We start from the raw sequence: 17,962 nt of genomic DNA, 5'->3' as shown, positions 1-17,962 counted from the left end.
GATGGAAGCCAATTACTCATTGTGTCCAAGTTCTTCAAACTGTTGTGGAGTTTATCCAAATGCTAATGACAAGGCAAAGAATTTTGACAATGACAAAGTATTTTCAGATAAGAAATCACTTGAGAAAAATACATTTTAGACTGTTCTTTGTGGCACCTGATTGTAATCCTAGCAATTTGGAATCTGAGACGGAAGGATCAGAATTCGGAGGCCACCCTGAGCTAATAAATTCAAGACCAGCTCAAGACTAGTTTGGTTTCTGTAGCTAGCAATCCTGATTCAGTGCCCCACCCCCCACGCCATCCCACCCCACCAAAAAGACAAAAACAACAAAATACTGACCTTTGATTAAAATACTGTTTTAGAAAAATTCCATATGCTATATAGAGTTTTTTTTTTTTAATTAATGATTCTTGAGAAGGCATACAGTTGCCTTGGTGAACACCCCCACACACACATACACACATATGTGTGTGTGTGTGTAAATGAATGTAGGTGTGTGTGTGTAGAAAACAAATGTTTTATAAAACAAATATTTCAGTTTCTTCTTCTTGTTCTTGTTCTTCCTCCTCCCCCATTCTTCACAAAAATTTTCTAACATTAATTTTATATCCTACTAATAAGTTGCAGCCTTAGAAATTTTACAAAAATGACTATGTATCAAGTGGAATTGTAGAATTTAGAAAGGAGTTTCAGGTTCCTGTAATAAGTTGAGTCTAGTCTTACTACAGTGTGAACTACACTATAAAAAATACAAAGAGAGTTAGGAGCATGGCTTGCCCAAGGGGAGGGAGATGGAGCACCTACCTATGGACAGAGGAGGCAATGAGAGATCAGTACATAGTCCATTTTCCCTCTCCTTTGAAAATTGAATCATGAGAACATACTTACTCCAAAAGTTAAATGAAAAGAAGGTCTGGGTGCCGGAGAGATGGCTTAACAGTTAAGAGTGCTTTTTGCCATACAACCATGATTACTGGTGTTTGAATTCTAGCACCCACATGACAAGCCCGGTGCTCTACACATGCCTGTAATCCTAGTTCCAAGAAGAGTGGAGACAAGAGGGTTGCTGAGGCTTGCTGACTTCCAGTGACTGTCTCAAAGGAATAAGTGGAAAGTGATAGAGGGGGACTTTGACACCTTCTGGCCTCTGAGCATGCACAGGGATGTGCACCAACACACACACACACACACACACACACACACACATACACACACACACGAGAGAGAGAGAAAGAGAAGTGGGGGGAGAGAGACACTGAGACCACATTATTAGAAAAAAGTGCACTGGTATGGATCAATGCAGATTGCTGTGATTAGTAGTATATAGCACACAAGTGAGAGCCACAGCCTGGATGCTGTGTTGATTTCCTGTCCCTGGTCTATACCATCCTATGTGATCTGTACAATAAAAGGATACTTAGGTGACTCATTAAACGGTGAATTTGTGTTTCCACCTGCTTGGATGTTTATGTATGTGTGTGTTTTTCCCCTTGCTTTCTGCTCCATAATGAGATCTAGATGCATACACATCCATAACTTTGGATAGTGTTATATGTTGGTTCCTTTAAAGTTGCTGGAATATATAATAAATGTTAATATCTCCATTGATACTGTAGCAGCAGTTTATACTGTATAGAATCAGTCTTGTGAAACAAGGAATTACCTTGATTTAATTTGAAATTTTAAAACCAATGTTTTCTACACTGTAGTTTCATTAGCTCTCTGGGAGTGAGCTACATGATGTTGTGCAGTGAGAATTATCCAAATGTTCTCGCCTTCTCTTTCCTGGATGAGCTTCAGAAGGAGTTCATTACTACTTATAACATGATGAAGACAAATACTGCTGTCAGACCATACTGTTTCATTGAATTTGGTAAGGGCCTGGCTTTGTTTGTTTGTTTTATTCTTTGTACTTTTCTTATTACCCTGTCTCTGGTCAAATTTACATCTAATATTGGGAGTAAGGGAGAAACTTCTGCAACCTTGATTTTGATAGAATAATTGGCAAAAGATCTATAGTTCTTAATTTAGATGTCTATTAGGACAAAAATGTGTTTGCATTGTGAAGGAGATTGTGATTATTAGTCCAAAGAATGACTCCCAGAGGACACATTCTCAATGAAAAATTTACTCCATTTTGTGTTTATGTGCTAATCTTTTATAGTCTATTTAATGTAGAACAGGGGTTGCCAAATGCTTGCTAGAAAAGATCCTAGAGTATATATTTCAGATTTTAAAGGCCTTCCAGTCTCTGCCACAACTACTCAGCTCTGATATTGCAGCTTGGAAGCCGCCACAGGCAATACATAAATGAGTGAGCATAGTTATTGTCTAATAAAACTTTATTTACAAAAGCAGCAGTTTAGATTTGGCCTATGGGCAGTAGTTTGCTCAACCAGAAAAGTTTGGTCAAAGTTATGAATTTCTTTATATAGAAAGAAGGGAAATCGTAAAAGTAAAATTCTGCTTAGAAGATATTTAGGAAATCTCTTTTATTCTTTTAAATATACTCTTCAGAACATACTATCTAATGGTGTAAAAAAATAAGAAAACAGTTATAAAAACACATTGCTTGTAGTGTAATTTGTATGTAATTACAGCTGATAACAGATTGAATATTTTGTCAGATAAGGATATAAAAATTAAGGCAATGGTTGACAACTCTTTTCTTTTTGGTTTTTGTATTTCCTTGAAGTCTATACTTAGGTCAGTAGGCTCTATTTCTAGTACGTTAATGCTAGACTTTACTGTTGAGAGTGCTAAACAGAAGTAATATTGGAAGTCCCAGGATAAACTAAATAGTTTTGAATATCAAATTTAACTTTATGAAATGTATGTCCATAAGTATCACACTTTAAGATGACTTAATTAACAAATGACTGCAAGGAAACTTATTTTTATTTTACATAGATAACTTCATTCAGAGGACCAAGCAGCGATATAATAATCCCAGGTCTCTTTCAACAAAAATAAATCTGTCTGACATGCAGATGGAAATCAAGCTGAGGCCCCCTTATCAAATCCCAATGTGTGAACTGGGATCAGCAAATGGAGTCACATCTGCATTTTCTGTTGACTGTAAAGGTGCTGGTAAGATTTCTTCTGGTGAGTTCTGGATCTCAATTATTTTATTAAAATTTTAAAAGATAAAACAAAGGAACACTTGAAAATGAATTGCTTTACTCTAGTGTTTTAAATCAACTACATGAGAGAATATGGAAGTTCAAAGCAACCCATTTTCCCAGTTGTTATAAAGTAGGCTACTGAAGACGTGACTTCTGGAAGGTACTTTCAAATGACAATCTCAGAAGATTTCTTTGTAAACATTTTTCGGAATGTAGGCCTGAGAAGTACTTTCCATCCTATCAATAGGGCTATGTTTAGTCTACATGTTTTTCTTAAGTACAACTGTAAAGGTTGTGGTGCTTATCTACGCAGTCTCCCCTCCCAGAGAGTACACGGGGCTTGACAGTTGGGACAGGATGAAACTTTTCCTTAGAATGGAAACCTCACTGTTTCATGAAGTACAGTATGCTGTTATTGGACTACTTCTTAGAATTTTCCTGTGGCTTAAGGTGATGTCTGCCTCCATATAATGCCTGCTGGTGTGTCTTAGGTTCTGTCGTCTCCGTAGCCGAAACAGCAGTTATGTCCTTTCTGTGCTTCTAGGCTGATTTGTTCATCTTCAGTTTCTTAAGACTTTTTTGTCATTTTGACATCTTCCCCTGTGGTGGTTTGAATATGCTTGGCCTAGGGAGTGGCACTATTAGGAGGTATGACCTTGTTGGAGGAAGTCTGTCACTTTGGGGATGGACTTTGAGACCCTTTTCCGACCTTCCTGGAAGTCAGTCTTCTTCCTAGTGACCTTCAGATGAAGATGTAGAACTCTTAACTCCTCTGGCACCATGCCTTCCTGCATGTTGCCATGCTGTAGCCTTGATGATAGTGGACTGGACCTTTGAACCTGTAAGCCAGCCCCAATTAAATGTTATCTTTTATAAGAGTTACCTTGGTCATGGTGTCTCTTCATAGCAATGGAAACCTTAAGACAGAAGTTGGTACAGGGACTGGAATATTGCCATGATAGGCCCTGCCATGCTTTTGTTTAGAGAAATGTGCATTTGGGGGTTTGGGGAAGTAGTGGGGCTTAATGGACCATCCTAGTAGGAATATAGAAGACATTGGTGCTGAGGATAATTCGAACTGTGTAGACCTGGCTCAAGATGTTTCAATGGAGGAAAATTTTAGTATGTGGCCTAGAGAGACTGTTACTGTGATATTTTGGTGAAGAATGTGGCTGCTTTTTACTGTTGTCTGAAGAGTCTACCTGAGGCTAAGGTAAAGAGATTTCCAATCAATTGCTTTGACAAAGGAAGTTTCGAAACACTCTGGTATAAATTCTGTTTTGTGGTTACTGAAGTTCACTCTTTGAAAAGCATTTTGATGAAAATGAGCAAATTGAAAAAGGAAAAATATAAACTGTATAGTTCAAAGAATAAAGGGGCACCAGGAAGTAGGATGGAGCTGAATCCTGTGTTCAAGGAGTCTAATAAACAGATTAAAGGAGTGGTGACTTGGGGCAAGATTTTACCCAGCTAAGCTTACTGTTTATGCTTTTGCACCTGAACAAGGAACAGTTATATCTAGATGTTATTATTACCTGGTTATTGTTTCCATTTGGACTTTTAATCTGGAACGAACTGCAATCCAGAAATGAAGTGCACAATAGTAGTGATCTAGATCTGGAGACTAGAAGATCTGGCTCTCGAGGAATAGTGACCATGAAAAAGCTTTAGCCCAGGCATGGTGGTACAGGTCTTTAATCCTAGCACTCAGGAGACAGAGCCTTGCAGATTTCTGAGTTCAAGGTCAATCTACAGAGGAAGTTCCAGGACAGCCAAACTTAGGCAGTGAAGGAGTTGGAAAACAGAAAGCTGGTGATAATATAATAGAAAAAGGGGGCCATGTTTCAGTTCCAGCAAGCAGCAGAACTGGACAGCTTCAACCATGTGGCTCTGGCTTTAGAGTCAAGAATAGAAGGGACTACTGGGACAATTGATGCTGGTTAGCTGGAGCTAAGAAATTAGTGGTGATTAAGAAGAGACCAGCATTACTGAGGTAAGATCTTCTGGGAAGTGTTTTCTGATAGCACAAAGAAGCTGTGTTCCAGAGATAGCTAAGGTTGTACCTTGTGCTTCATCTGGACTTGGTAATATATAAGAATCATCCAGGTGGTACTGGTTTTGACAGCATGAAGGGGTCAACGAGAGCAGCTGAGGCTTGGCACTGTGAGAAGCCATGGAAGGCCATTGGTGAAGGTGCAGCCTCAGTTGAAATTGAAGCCTAGACTGAAGGGGTCATGCAAAGAAATTGAGGCTTCATACCATGAAGGGAGCCTATTGGTGAAGCCACAACAGAAGACTCCAGTGAATTGAGATGTCAGTATCATGGAATGATGATCACTAAGAACAGCAGCAACAGTGGAGTGGAGTCAAGCCAGAGCCTAGAGTGCTACAGAGGGCAGAGCTGGAGAAATGACCCAATCTCCTTTGATGAGCCCAGAAGATAATGTGTGGATCCCAGACATTGGAAAAAGAAACTGTGAAAGTGCCTTGGATACCCAAGATGTTAGAGATGCCAGAGCCTTGGAATACCTGCTAAGGAAAACTGCTAATAGGGAGTGGGACCAACCAAAGAAAAAGAATTGTGTTAGTACTAAGGAACTGCCAAACTGATTTCCAGAGTGGTTGTACCAGCTTGCCATCCCACCAGCAATGGAGGAGTGTTCCTCCTCCTCTACATCCTCGCCAGCATCTGCTGTCACCTGAGTTTTTGATCTTAGCCATTCTGACTGGTGTGAGGTGGGATCCTAGGGTTGTTTTGATTTGTATTTCCCTGATGATTAAGGATGTTGAACATTTTTTAGATGCTTCTCAGCCATTCGGTATTTCTCAGTTGAGAATTCTTTGTTTAGCTCTGTACCCCATTTTTTTTTATTACGTATTTTCCTCAATGACATTTCCAATGCTATCCCAAAAGTCCCCCATACCCTCCCCCCCCCCCACTTCCCTACCTACCCATTCCCATTTTTTTGGCCCTGGCGTTCCCCTGTACTGGGGCATATAAAGTTTGTGTGTCCGATGGGCCTCTCTTTCCAGTGATGGCCGACTAGGCCATCTTTTGATACATATGTAGCTAGAGTCAAGAGCTCCGGGGTACTGGTTAGTTCATAATGTTGTTGCACCTACAGGGTTGCAGATCTCTTTAGCTCCTTGGATACTTTCTCTAGCTCCTCCATTGGGGGCCCTGTGATCCATCCAATAGCTGACTGTGAGCATCCACTTATGTGTTTGCTAGGCCCCTGCCTAGTCTCACAAGAGACAGCTATATCTGGGTCCTTTCAGCAAAATCTTGCTAGTGTATGCAGTGGTGTCAGCGTTTGGAAGCTAATTATGGGGTGGATCCCTAGATAAGGCAGTCTCTAGATGGTCCATCCTTTTGTCGCAGCTCCAAACTTTGTCTCTGTAACTCCTTCCATGGGTGTTTTGTTCCCAATTCTAAGAAGGGGCACAGTGTCCACACTTTGGTCTTCATTCTTCTAGAGTTTCATGCATTTGGCAAATTATATCTTATATCTTGGGTATACTAAGTTTTGGGCTAGTATCCACTTATCAGTGAGTACATATTGTGTGAGTTCCTTTGTGATTGGGTTACCTCGCTCAGGATGATGTCCTCCAGGTCCATCCATTTGCCTAGGAATTTCATAAATTCATTCTTTTTAATAGCTGAGTAGTACTCCATTGTGTAAATGTACCACATTTTCTGTATCCATTCCTCTGTTGAGGGGCATCTGGGTTCTTTCCAGCTTCTGGCTATTATAAATAAGGCTGCTATGAACATAGTGGAGCATGTGTCCTTCATACCGGTTGGGACATCATCTGGATATATGCCCAGAAGAGGTATTGCTGGATCCTCCGGTAGTACTATGTCCAATTTTCTAAGGAACCGCCAGACTGATTTCCAGAGTGTTATTTGGTTTTCTAGAGTCTAACTTCTTGAGTTCTTTGTATATATTAGATATTAGCTCCCTATCAGATTTAGGATTGGTAAAGATCTTTTCCCAATCTGTTGGTTGCCTTTTTGTCCCATTGACAGTGTCCTTTGCCTTACAGAAGCTTTGCAATTTTATGAGGTCCCATTTGTCGATTCTTGATTTTACAGCACAAGCCATTGGTGTTCTGTTCAGGAAAATTTCCTGTGTGCCCATATCTGTTGGGAACAAAATAAGGGGTGGGGGGGGGGGCCTGGAGGAGGGCCCAGGGAGAAGTGGGATAGGAAAAAGATGCCCACACCCTGCCAGAGTTTCCCTATTCTCTGGTCAGTCAGGCGTGGGAGGGCTGCTATCTACTCTATCCACTCATCCCTGGGTGGGCATTCCTCCATCCCACTCTTCAGGGGGTGGTCAAGGGACAGCCCTGCCTGGAAACCCCCCCACCTCCCCGGAGCCACTTTGCTAAAGCCACCAGGGTTGTGGGAGAGAGGGAAGAGGGAAGAAGTTCCCAACACTGACTAGAGTGCGCAGCAGAACTTGAAGGAGCAGAACACAAACTCTATGGTTTTAGAGCTTTATTATAGAAATGCAGGGGAAAGAGAGAAGGAGAAAGGAGGAAAAGAGAGAGAGAAGAGAGGAAAGAAGAAGACAAAGAGAAAGGGAAGAGGAGAGAGAAGAAAGAGGTGAGAGGACAAAGGAATAAGAGAGTGAGGTACGGGCTAAGCACCCCTTTTTATGGTCTTCACTGTTGCTAGGTAACTGGGGAGGAGTCTAGCCTGAAGGTCAGAAGCTTGGGCCATTGCTTATATGACTACTGACCATGCTTCTCTTGTGGGGGCTGTGGGAGGTGGTACCTTAGGCAGGGGCCGGAGTTCCAGGAGCATGAGGGAACGCCTACCGTGTCATGTAGGTGAAATATGACCATCGGGGGTTCAGACCTCAGCTCGACTGGAAACCAGCCTGCAATTCCCCATACATCTTCGAGGCTCTTTCCAACAGTAATACCACTCCTGGGCATATACCCAGAAGATGTTCCAACTTGTAATAAGGACACATGCTCCACTATGTTCATAGCAGTCTTATTTATAATAGCCAGAAGCTGGAAAGAACCCAGATGTCCCTCAACAGAGGAATGGATACAGAAAATGTGGTACATTTACACAGTGGAGTGCTACACAGCTATTAAAAACAATGAATTTATGAAATTCTTAGGCAAATGGAGGATATCATCTTAAGTGAGGTAACCCAGTCACAAAAGAACACACATGATATGCACTCACTGATAAGTAGATATTAACCCAGAAGCTCAGAATACCCAAGATACAATTTGCAAAACACATAAAACTCAAGAAGGAGGAAGACCAAAGTGTGGTTACTTCGATCCTTCTTAGAAAGGGGAACAAAACACCCATGGAAGGAGTTACAGAGACAAAGTGTGGAGTAGAGACTGAAGGAATGACCATCCAGAGACTGCCTCACCTGGAAATCCATCCCATAAACAACCACCAAACCCAGACACTATGGCAGAGGCCAACAAGAGCTTGTTGACAGGACCCTGATAAAGCTCTCTCCTGAGAGGCTCTGCCAGTGCTTGACAAATACAGAAGTGGATGTTCACAGCCATCCATTGGATGAAGCACAGGGTCCCCAATGAAGGAACTAGAGAAAGTACCCAAGGTGCTGAAGGGGTTTTCAGCCCCATAGGAGGAACAACAGTATGAACCAACCAGTACCCCCAGAGCTCCCAGGGACTAAACCACCAATCAAAGAAAACACATGGTGGGACTCATGGCTCTAGCTGCATAGGTAGCAGAGGATGGTCTAGTTGGTCATCAATGGGAGGAGAGGTCCTTGGTCCTGTGAAGCTCTGTGTCCCAGTGTAGGGAAATGCCAGGGCCAGGAAGCAGGAATGGGTGAGTTGGTGAGCAGGGAGTTGGGGGAGATAGGGGATTTTTGGAGGGGAAACTAGGAAAGGGGATATCATTTGAAATGTAAATAAAATATCTAATAAAATAAAATAAAATAAATTCTAAAAAAAAAAAGAAAAACAATTGTGCAGTTAATATAAATGAAAGAAGTTGGAGATCTAAAGAGAGCTTTGACATCAGACATGGAGATGCTGAGTTTGGAGTGTGCCTGGCTGCTTTTTGGTCTTTGGATCAGTATTTTCTCACTATGATGTTTTGGAATGGTAATGTGTATCATGAGATGTTGGAGGTATGTGATTTGCTTTTTTTTTTAAATTTTGATTTCATAACAGATCATAGCTAAATGATTGGATAAGTATCAGAAGAGACTTTGAACTTTTAACATTGTTGAGGCTGTTATAGACTATGAGACTATTGAAGTTGTATTATACTATGGCTAGGTATGGCCTCCATAGACTTTTGAGTTTGAACAAGCCTGTGGAGGCCAGGGAGTAAAATGTGGTTTGAATATGCTTGACCCAGGAATGGCACTGTTAGAAGGTGTAGCCTTAGTGAAGAAAGCTGTCACTTGGGGGTAGGCGTTGAGACACTTCTCCTAGTTGCCTAGAAGTCAGTCTTCTTCCTAACGACTTTCAGATGAAGATGTAGAACTCTCAACTCCTCTGGCACCATGCCTGCCTGGATGCTGTCATGCTCCTGCCTTGACAATAATGGACTGAACCTCTGAACCTGTAAGCCAGCCCCAATTGCATGTTGTCCTTATAAAGAGTTGCCTTGGTTGTGGTGTATCGTCATAGCAGTGGTAACCCTAAGATATTCCCTTTCTCATATACGTATAAGGGATGAATATTTAAGTAACTTGTAAGAAGAAAGCATTGAATATACTATTTTATTTTCTTGGAACAAAACTAGTCAGAAGGGGGATAGAGAGAGGCCAACATTTAGTAGCACTGGCTGCACTTCAGAAAGCCTGGGCTTGATCCCCAATAACCACACGATGGCTCACAACCATCTGTCACTCTAGCTTCCAGAGGATCTGATCCTTGGGCACCAGACAGACATGCAGACAAAACACGTGTACACATAACTTTCATTTAAATTAAAATATATTTGTTTAGTATATATTCAAAGGGCTCAAGCAGACTTAATTTAAAAGCCAGCCCCACAGCCCGCAATACAGAGTCTACATAGACTCTGAGGAGAGGACAGATCGTCTGAGACGGTCAGGTGCTTTGACTGCATTGTTCATACATTGTTCAAATTTGTTTTCTGGCAAATTACATTGTTTGTTGTTAAACAAATCTCTCAGTTCTATGATAAATTCTCCATGGCCATGATGTGTGATGCTTTTTATATGCTATCAGGTCCAATTTGCTAAAGTTTTGCTGATAATTTATAGTGTCTTACTGAAGGAATTGATTTCTAGCTTTCCTTTTTTATAATGGCCATGTTTGTTTTTGCTATCTGTGCACAGCTGACGTGAGAAAGTACACTAGAGGGTTTTCCCGCCTCTTCTACATTTTTGGAAAATGTTTTGTAGGGCATAGCAATAAATCCTCAAATATTTTTGTCTGGGGAAGTTTTAAATTCGTTCTTTCCTAGGGCCAGTGCTGCTCAGCTTTTCTCTTTCTTCTTAGTGAGCCTTTGCAGGTTTTTTGTTTGTTTGTTTTTTAAAATGGAATCTGTTCATTTTTTCCAGGTTTTGGATTTTTGGTGTACCATACATATTTCTTTACACCTTTATTTTCCATAAAATTAACAATTATGTCTTTCTCATTACTGGTATTAGTAATTTTTTTCTTTTGCTCTTTTCTCCTAATATATAAAATCTGATCACTTTTATTGATTTCTTTAGGAATTTTACTTTTATTGATGTTTTATTTTCTATTTTATTAACAAGTTCTGCTTATTGCTTCCCATTTTCTGCTTACCTTGGGTTTCTGTGCTTTCATTTTCTGAGATTTGGAGCAGTTTGAGATCTTCTTTTCTAATATGAGCACTTGCTGTTCCATATCTCAGTCTCAGTAGCAGTTTAGCTATATCCTATAGATTTTATCATACTGCATTGTCCTTTCAGTCTGCTTATTATATAGTTTTATTTAGGCATTCTCAAGTGTCTATTGATTTTTAATTCTATTGTGTTCAGAGGATAAATTGTATTTGACTTGAGTATTTTAAAATTTATCTAGACTTGATATTTTCCCCAGAAAATAGCCTGTCTTAGTCATTCTTTTCTGCTTATTTTAATTTCCTGCTGTTGGTTTCTGGCACTTTAAAACTCCACTAAGAGTCACTTAGATCATGGTGCCTGAGATTGGTGAAATCTGTTGTGTCTCTTCTGATTTGCTGTCTGCTTCAGTCATTCTCTGAGAGACGGGTATTGCAATTTCTGCACTTCTGATTTTATATCTTTCTCATTTTAGGGTGATGAATTTTGATATTATGTATTTTTTTCAGATTTAATTCTTTGCTGTATGTGTATGAGTGTTTTGCCTGCATGAATGTCTGTGCACCACATGTATGTTTGCTGTCTACAGAGAGGAGTGTTGGATTGCCTAGAACCGGAGTCATGTATGGTTGTGAGCCTCCATCCTCTGCAAGAGCAACAAATTCCCTTAACCACTGAGCCCTCTCCCCAGCCTTTAAAGCGTGTGATTTGTTCTCTTGATGTGTTGGTTCTTTCATCATTTTAGGGTTCTTTGTGCCTAGGGATGCATTAAGCTTTGAAATCGTTATAATATAGATACTATATTAAAATTAATATTAGTAGTGGACCTGTTGTCTTTCTCTTTGTGTCCTTATGGTTGAATGGTGTTTTAATGCCCTTTTATGGGAATCCTAAAGGTCTAGTGAGGAGCATCATGTATGTGAAGGGCATCAGAACCTCTAACTTCTTGTTTGTATTTGGTGCTGTCTGCACCCAGCAGGATATCAGTCACCATGGTGCAGCCATCACTTTCTACAGTGACTAGTGACATGTTGATTTGTTCATTGCTCTTTGTTTTGACTTATTTTTCCTACCTAAGGCAACACTTTCACATATTTGATAAATTTGAGAAGCACATCAGGAAATGCTATACTGTCAGTCTTCTTTTTCCCAATAACCCTCTTGTCTACCTGGATGAGAGTTGGGCTTATAAAAGTCACAGTGAAGAAATACCTTTAAACCAGTCTAATAGATTAACAAGCCGGCCTGGTGGACTATTTTAAGTCATCATTTAACCAGAAGTAGTTCTGTGTTTTTGTGTATCTGCATGGTCTTAGAGACTTCATTTTAATGATCATATTAACTTACGAGCTCAGGTCTTATCTTAGGCTATGTCAGAGCACACTGACTGAATATTACTGCTTGTGGCTGCAGCATATATATATATATCTATGTATGTATGTATGTATGTATATATATGTATGTATGTATATATGTGTATGTATATATATTTATTTATTTATTTTTAAATAACTGCTCTGCAGTGGTTCCTCGTGTTTTTAGTAATATGTGTCATTGTTGACCTTTAGAGGTCAACTGTTCATACGTGTAGAACTTGCTCGCTTTTAGGATGATAAATGTCTTTTCCCCTTTTTCCTTAGTGTCAGTGCAGGTGAGGGTGGGTGGTTTAGCAATGTGCAACTAGCATGCTACATATAGTTGTGGGTGGGAGGGTTGTTAGATTTTGTCATGTTAAATACTATCCCTTAGCTCTTAGGCCTAGTTAGTGCCCAAAATCTTTATTTTTTAAGTAAATATAGAAAACATGACTCAGTTGAGTCTTTTTTTCTTTTCCTTCCTTCCTTCCTTTTATTTCTTTCCTTTCCTTCTTTGTTTTCTGATAGTACAGATCTGGATGGAATTCGTAGAGGCATATTGCTTGCTGTCAGAGTAACTAAGTTAAGTCTCCATTATTATTTTCTCTCTCTCTCTTTTTTTTTGTTTTTGTTTTTTTGGTGTTTGTTTGTTTGTTTTGTTTTCCGAGACATGGTTTCTCTGTATAGCCCTGGCTGTCCTGGAACTCACTCTGTAGACCAGGCTGACCTCGAACTCAGAAATCCGCCTGCCTCTGCCTCCTGAGTGCTGGGATTAAAGACATGTGCCACCACGCCCAGCCCATTATTATTTTCTCACAGCAAGCTAGTTGAGGAAACATACTGCCAATGTGCCTCCCCAGCACCAGAACCCCCACAGTAAGCCCACCTGCGATGCTGGCTACTCTGCTGCTTCTGGGATTGCTGTAGCATCTCAGAGCTTGTCAGAACATTGAGTGGCTGAGGAAGTTTCTCCCGAACTTTAAGACAAATGTGGGTTTTTTGCTTGCTTGTTAGTTTTTTTTGCTAGCCCCTTCCTTCCCCCTATTTTGGACTTTTGCCTTTAAAACATTAAATGCTACCAGTGCTGGCCACAGGCATGACAGGCTGAAGAGGCAGTGTAAAAAGCTCCAGACCTAGCAGCTTCTGATGTGTTGCTGTGGTCCACAGAGAAGGCTGGGGCAGCAGCAAGTCTCTTTGGACTTTAAAATTGTTCCTATGCACCTATTTTATTTTTGTTTAATCAAATAGACTAGTTCCCCCCCCCCATGGAATGAGAAAATAAAGTGGTGTTTTATAGTTGTCATTTTATTTGTTTGAAAATATCTTTCTTTCTCTCTCTCTCTCTCTCTCTCTCTCTCTCTCTCTCTCTTTCTTTCTTTCTTTCTTTCTTTCATTTATGTGTCTCTTAGTCTATGTTCACATGTGTGTGTGATACTTACAGAGTCCAGAAGAGGATGTCAGGTTCCTAGGACCTGGGATTACAGGCAGTTAGTGAGCTGCTGTGTGTGGATGCTGGGAGCTGCAAGTGGACCCTGGGAGGAGCCTTTGTCTCTAGCTGCCATCATCTTTCAGATTAATATTCTGTTATTTGCTGGCTTATTATCCATATCTCTTTCATTTGTTTTCATGATTATTTTTGCCTTTATAGTATATAACTATTATTTCACTGTGGGGTGAAGTTAACTTCTACCATGAATAACAAGCTAAGAACCAGCTTTCAAAGTGGAGACTGTTCCTTGCCAAAAGACCATGTCACTGCTTCATATCCAGGGTCTTATCTTAATATTTTGTCTGTGTTTCAGAGCATCATCCCTGCCTTCCAGTGTTATTTTGCACAACACAGAACCCATGAGTGTCATGTAGTGTACTCTATATCCTCTGTTTCTCTGGGCCCTCAACTGCTGTCATTCAGTAAACTGTGATTTAGTAAATGTGCAGAAATGTAGTAATGGCTTTGAAATGTTAAAAAAAAAGTATACTAATCAGTAGTGACTCTTTTATTAGTGGTGTCTGTTGCCTGGTGCATAAACTTGGTTCTTACTACCAACATATTCTACACGTTTGACCACCAGCAAATGCCTGACGTGATGCTCTCCTATAACTGTAGTCATTTTTTATTGTCTAGCTTGCATGTGTCTTAAGGCATCTACCCAATCTGCTTCTCAAGTACTATCACCATGAGATTAATAATGCATACAAAATAAGGTTCTATGGGGTGTTAAAATATTAGATCCCTGTAAGCCAAGGGCCAGGAAACTTTTTCTATAGAGGGCTAGATGCTACATATTTTAGATTTCTAAAGGCTATATAGGCTCTGATGTATCTCTGCTGGCATAAACACAGTTTAGTCGTAGATACTATAAAAAAGGCTAAGTGCTCTGAATTGGCTTATGGGTCATAGTTCGATCAGCCCCTGATGTAAACTAAGCTAATGACAGCATGGTTCATGTACTGCTAGGTAGAAGCAGAATATTTCTGATTTCTTCCATTTATAAGGACAAAGAAAAAAGCTTACCAAATTATTGTCTAGTAGATATCTAAGATAATGAGCTGATGAGTGCTAGTGAGAGATCATATCCAGAAGAGCACTTGCGGGATTGGGCTGTAACTTAGTCCATAACTTACTCCACTCCTGAGCTTGAGCCCCGCGTCAGACCCAGCACCAGATAAACCACAGGTGGAGGTGGGGGTGGTCAGAATTTGAGTGTCATCCTCAGCTACAACGTGAAAAGCACTTGCAAGTGAACCTTACAAAAGCAGTGTATCATGCTTCAAGACAACCATGGTGGAGATGCAAGCAGGAATGTTAAATGAAAAACATGTTGTTGTTTGAATTTAATTCTATTACTTTTTAAAAATACATATGGGTGTTTTATGTGCATGTATGTTTGTGTTTCTCATGTATGCCTGGTGTGTGAAGAGGCCAGAAGAGAGTGTTGGAGCTTCTGGAACTGTAGGTACAGATCATGTGAGCTGCCATGTGGGTACATGGTGGGAATTAAACCTTAGTCCTCTGCAAGAGCAGCCAGTTCTTAACCCCTGATCCGTGTCGCCTGCCCAGAAATCACTGTTTAATTGGGATCGTCACCATGGGTTTTAAGCCTCAGATGGTAACACTAGTCATAGCAGTTACCTCAGGCATTAGTCTTAGTGGTGTTTGGATGGAGAAGCTCCATGACCTCCAGGCCTCCATTGGCCTGCTCTCCTCTGAGAATTCTGATGCTGTGGGTCCAGCAGTAGCCCTAGCTTAGGATATCTGCCCTTTAATATATACTCAGGATTTAGGGTAATAGTCTTACTTTGAGGTGGGCTTGCAACTTGACCTACCAAAAGGTAGACTGTTAGAAATTCTATGGACTACTGACTTCTAGAAGTTCTCTCTGAACTTAGACTCCATTGGCATGCTGAGTCAGTACACACCAGACACTAGAGGCAAGTGAGAAGAAGCCGGGATTGTTTTAATAAAGAATGACTTAAAACTAGAGCTTACTTTAAAATTAACCTTAAAATTATTTTAATTCAGACTGTCTACATAATATTTTCTATATTCCTCAAGATAAAATACAGTTGGATTTTTTGTTTGTTTGTTTTATGGGGGAGAGAGAACCTCTAAAATATGGTTTTCAAGTTTTCCCCTTACTTTGGTACAGTATTTTAAAATCACTTTAAAAACAGTTCTTGATTTTTCTTTAAAAACCTTTGATCCTTTCTTCCTATAGTCTGGCATGAATATTGTTATCTTGCCATAATTATTTATTGAGATATGACCATGATGGAGTGAGTTGATGGAGTGAATGGATCTTGTTAAATGTAGTAGTAAGTCCTGCCTTTTCTTTGTCTTTTTAAATGTTTTATTATGGAAATTTTCAGATAAAAATGTATAAATATTGGGATCAGAGGATTAGTTGCATGCTTAAATCTTTAGGAATTGATGGTTTTTTGAAGTACTTATACCATCCTACAGTTCCACACGTAATTGTTCTAGCTTAGAAAGGAGCTGACACAAAAGCACCCTTCAGAATGAGCTTTAGTACAGAGCCTCACAGCCATGGTCAGCCTCACTGCAACCCTGAAGTGGGGTCGGGGAGGGCAGGCTGATTGTCCTTTAAATCCTGAGAGGAGTTTCCTTAGGAGAGATGACTGCTGTGGAGACCATGACCAGGGTCCTGAAGGGAGAAAGACACTCTTCTGTTCCAAGAACAACTCTCTGACTCTTAAAGGTTTTTAGGAGATGGGGGTAAGCTTCAGACCACATGATCTAGCTGGGCCTGGGCTAAGTGGCAAGTGTTATTAGAGGCAGGCACTAGATAGGACCTTAAACTTACGTCTGGAAGGGAAGGACTGCGAGGCTAAAACATAGCTTGCTTTCTTGTTCTTTGTCGTTGGGGGCTGCATGACCTGGTTTCTAGGAGAGAGGCAGCTCAAGGGCCTTTGAGCTAGCAGCAGACCACCACTCCACACCGTATCATTATTTAATATTACTGACCTTTTAAAATTTATATTCTGATTCTATTTTTTCTTTTCCTTTTTCTTTTCCTTTTGTTTTTTTGAGACAGGGTTTCTCTGTGTACCTTGGCTGTCCTGGAACTCACTTTGTAGACCAGGCTGGCCTCGAACTCAGAAATCCGCCTGCCTCTGCCTCCCAAGTGCTGGAATTAAAGGCGTGTGCCACCACTGCCTGGCTAGTTTTTCTTTTTAAAAAGTCATAAAATTCCTCCAGTTTCTGACATCTCTGTAATCTTCATCTGTTTTGAAAGTTTTGTAGACAACTTGTTAGTTGGCCAAATCTTTTCTGTGAATTGTTATGCTAAATATTCTGGAGGCCTTTTATAAAGATAGCAAACACTTTCAAGATGGGAATAAGGATTATTATCTAATAAGAGAATTACAAGGCTGACGAGGAATCGTAGAGAGTGGATGCCTGCAGTGCTAGCAGTCAGGAGCCTGAATCAGAGAATGAGAAGTTTGAGGCCAGCTTGAACCACATGGTGAATTCCTGTCTCAAAGAAAGGCTGGGGGTCAGGGGAGGAAAAGGAAAGAAAGTATCATATGCTGTATGTAGGGAGTGCCTATGTCCATGTAAAGGGAGCTGTCCTGAAGTGTCCTTATCTTACGAGCCTGTTCCTCCAGGAGTTGGGCTTCCTCAGTGACCGCACCTTGTGCACTCTGTCTGATGTGGGGCAGAGGTGCTGTGGTTTAGTGCACTGTCTTTTTGGACTAGTGATGGCTGCCCTGGTTTCCCTTTTTCTTTTATATTTCAGCCTCCCTGACTTGTCTCACTATACTTATGTCGGGTCTTCCTTTTCCTGTACACGTGTGTGAAGAGAATGACGCTGTCAACCTTGTTGTGTGTAAACCTTCTGCGTGCCTGCTGGAACTGCACACACACCTGGGTGCTTCCTCAGCATTACCAGGGACTTCACTTCTTTCTTAGGTCTGCAACAAAGGCCTTTCTTTGTCATCTTTTTTCTTTTCATTTTTTTATTAGATATTTTCTTTATTTACATTTCAATTGATATCCCCTTTCCTGGTTTCCCCTCCAAAAATCCCCTATCTCCCCCAACTCCCTGCTCACCAACTCACCCATTCCTGCTTCCTGGCCCTGGCATTTCCCTACACTGGGGCACAGAGCTTCACAGGACCAAGGACCTCTCCTCCCATTGATGACCAACTAGGC

The 17,962-nt window shown here is 40.6% G+C and overlaps 1 protein-coding gene across 4 annotated transcripts in view; it reads left to right on the top strand.

The window, feature by feature from the left end:
• Positions 1-17,962, top strand: part of Sec22a (SEC22 homolog A, vesicle trafficking protein) — a 52,799-nt gene that overhangs the window by 13,223 nt on the left and 21,614 nt on the right. For all 4 annotated transcript variants that reach the window (NM_133704.4, XM_006522234.4, XM_006522235.3 and 1 more), the window contains exons 3-4: positions 1,713-1,876; positions 2,914-3,108. In NM_133704.4, coding sequence (NP_598465.2) covers positions 1,713-1,876; positions 2,914-3,108 — 359 coding nt within the window. The remainder of the gene's footprint in view (positions 1-1,712; positions 1,877-2,913; positions 3,109-17,962) is intronic.

Source organism: Mus musculus, chromosome 16 (assembly GCF_000001635.26).
Source record: "Mus musculus strain C57BL/6J chromosome 16, GRCm38.p6 C57BL/6J".
NCBI classification, from domain to species: Eukaryota; Metazoa; Chordata; class Mammalia; order Rodentia; family Muridae; genus Mus; species Mus musculus.
The sequence above is the reverse complement of the archived record's forward strand: the minus strand, read 5'-3'. Positions and strand labels throughout refer to the sequence as shown.